The sequence below is a fragment of the Otolemur garnettii genome, unplaced genomic scaffold (genome assembly GCF_000181295.1).
Source record: "Otolemur garnettii isolate 467f Iridium unplaced genomic scaffold, OtoGar3 scaffold00179, whole genome shotgun sequence".
Classification (NCBI taxonomy): Eukaryota; Metazoa; Chordata; class Mammalia; order Primates; family Galagidae; genus Otolemur; species Otolemur garnettii.
The window spans coordinates 2,216,086-2,218,580 of NW_003852574.1; the positions used below are offsets into that span (position 1 = coordinate 2,216,086).

General features: G+C 57.0%; 1 protein-coding gene across 1 annotated transcript in view; it reads right to left on the reverse strand.

Moving 5' to 3' along the window:
- The window catches only part of MST1R (macrophage stimulating 1 receptor), an 11,391-nt gene extending 10,372 nt beyond the window's left edge, over window positions 1-1,019 (reverse strand). Inside the window, 2 exon segments of the mRNA XM_023519559.1 lie at window positions 1-550; window positions 552-1,019. The exon segment at window positions 1-550 is cut by the window's left edge and continues 278 nt beyond it. Of these exon segments, the coding sequence (XP_023375327.1) occupies window positions 1-550; window positions 552-1,019 (1,018 nt within the window).
- Between the last annotated feature and the right edge of the window lie 1,476 nt (window positions 1,020-2,495).

Sequence of the window (2,495 nt, forward strand, 5' to 3'; positions counted from 1 at the left end):
TGATGCTCAGCTCAGTGGCAAGTTGGGCACCCACTGGAGCTGTGTGGGCTGCTTGAAGCACTGGATAAGGCTGTTGACCCTCTAGGGTCCCACGGCGTCTGCGTTTAGGAGCAAAGCGGCAGTCAAGGACCAGCTCCCGGTAGTCTCCCAGCTCTGTCTCAGTGGCACTGAGTCGTGCTAGACGTGTGTGCAGGGCACCAGGTGCATCTGTCACACTGGCTGGTTGCACAGTCAGGAAGTAGACAAATGCTCCTGAATGGAAGCTGTGCACATACTTGATTTGGTAGGAGGCAAGGTATTTGGGCAGTACTGATAGCGCAGGAAAGCCAGGTGCAAATCCAGAGGCATCTGCCTTGAGGCGCCGGATGGACACTGAGCGTGGGCTAAAGCTGGCAGCCACAGCTGGGTCCAGTGAGGATGCCACATAGAAGTAGGAGGCCTGGCCTTGCTCAACCACAGTCACTTGGGTGCCCAGCGGGCTGGCCACACAGTCGGGGCAGTCCTCAGGCTGGTTGTGGTGGGCTGAGAAGAGGCAGACTGGTGCAGCCAAGGTGCAGGGCTGTTCCATCCAGCTCCAGCTCATGCAGGAAGCAGCGGCCCTGCAGGCTTGAGCCACAGCTGACCAGGGCAGGCAGTGCTGGCTCCAGCACCAGCACTTGTGTGTCTGTGTCACCTGGTGGGCCATGGGACCCTGGGCCACAGGCTGCACATGTCTGGCAGCCAGAGTCCCCAGCAGGACCTGTGGCCAGGGTCTCAACAAACTGCAGGTCAGGCCCAAGCACGTGCAGGCGATTGCGTGTGGCCACAAACACAGCACTCCCATCCCCGCCGCCGTCATAGGTTGCCAAGGCCTGTACTGGGGCACCAGTGGAGAAGCTGGGCACCACGTACTTCACGTCAAAGTCTCGGGAGGCCGCGTACGGGATGCGTGGGCACTGCCAGTCCCGGCTGGCTGCAGGCACCCCAGGCAGCAGCAACAGCAGCAGGGAGGACTGAGGCAGCAGCAGTAGGAGCTCCATCTAGGTCGAGCTGGGCCCCTTGGGGACCCCTATGGGCCTGAGCAGCCGACCCCCACCCTGGGCTCCTGTGAAACCCAACGCCTTTCCCCAGGTCTGAGCACCTGACGCCTACGAACACGCCACACCGGCCAGGATGGAACAGCCGCCTCACCAGCTGCCAAGCTGCCTGCCTGCTGCCTCACGCTGGCGTTTAGGGATAAATCGACGAGTGCGCGGGGCGGTGGGGCTGTGCTGGGGGCGGAGCCGCGCGGAAGGCAGGGCTTAATCCGGGCTCCTGGCGCCGTGGACTCTACCCGCCCTAGGAAGCCTGGCTCCTATACTTGCTCTTGGAGCCTTTTTCTTAGTCGCCTAGAGAGAGGTAAGCATGTCTGAGCCTCACAACTGACTGGGTCGAGGTGAGAAGTGGGCAGGACACTGTCTCTTTTCTTGAGATGGAGCTAGTTTATAGCTTACAGCAACACCCTCAGAAGCTGGTTCCTACAGGCAGTTTGAGGGTGCAAGCCTTGTGAGGAACAAAGGCTAGGAACATATGGAAAACCAGAGAGGAAATGTAGAGGACTGCAGCAAAGGAATCGTGTGGGTCGCACCCTTTGTGATCAGGGGCCATCCTTCCATGTACCTGCCTGAATAGTCAGCAACAACAAGGTGTTAGAAAAAGGTATGTGTGGCTTGGCCCCTGTAGCACAGTGGTTACAGAGCCAGCCACGACTGAGACTGGTGGGTTCGAACCCGGCCTGGGCCAGCTAAACAACAATGACAACTGCAACAACAACAAAAAATCCGGGCATCGTGGCAGGCACCTGTAGTCCCAGCGACTTGGGAGGCTGAGGCAAGAGAACTTAAGCCTTAAGCCTAAGAATTTGAGGTTGCTGTGAGCGTGATGCCATGGCACTCTACCCAGGGGGATAGCTTGAGGCTCCGTCTCAAAAAAAAAAAAAAAGAAAGAAAGGTATGAATGCCCTGCCCAACCAGGGCCCATAAGAGTTTTAGCATAGAGCCTGGCCCTACTGGTTGGACATAGAGTCAAAGAGGCAACTTATGTAGAGGACCAACCCTAGCTCTGGTCCCTCCTGGGTAGCCTTAGAATGTGCAAGCTACACGACACAGGTAAAACCCCTTTTCTTTCTGCCTCTGCCCCAGTTATGGGGGTGATCATGTGCTTTGGCTTTCAGGACACCTCCAACCTGCTCTGTAAGCTTTGGTGAATTTCATTTTGTCATGAGAACATAGTTCTGATTAGGTGGTTGACCAGAGTCCTCTCTCCAGCCTATGTATGGGTAGGTGGGTGGGTAGAGCCTAGTTCTTCCTTACCATCTCCCTTACCTGAACCTCAAGAGCTGTCCCTTGGTAACTGATTAACTGATCTCTTCAACAACAAGGGAGGGTATGGGAGACAAACTTAGCCTGACAGCCCCCTCCACCAGCTGGGCTAGGACACTGGAAGGAGGGGAGGCTTCATAGGGTAGCCCTGGACCT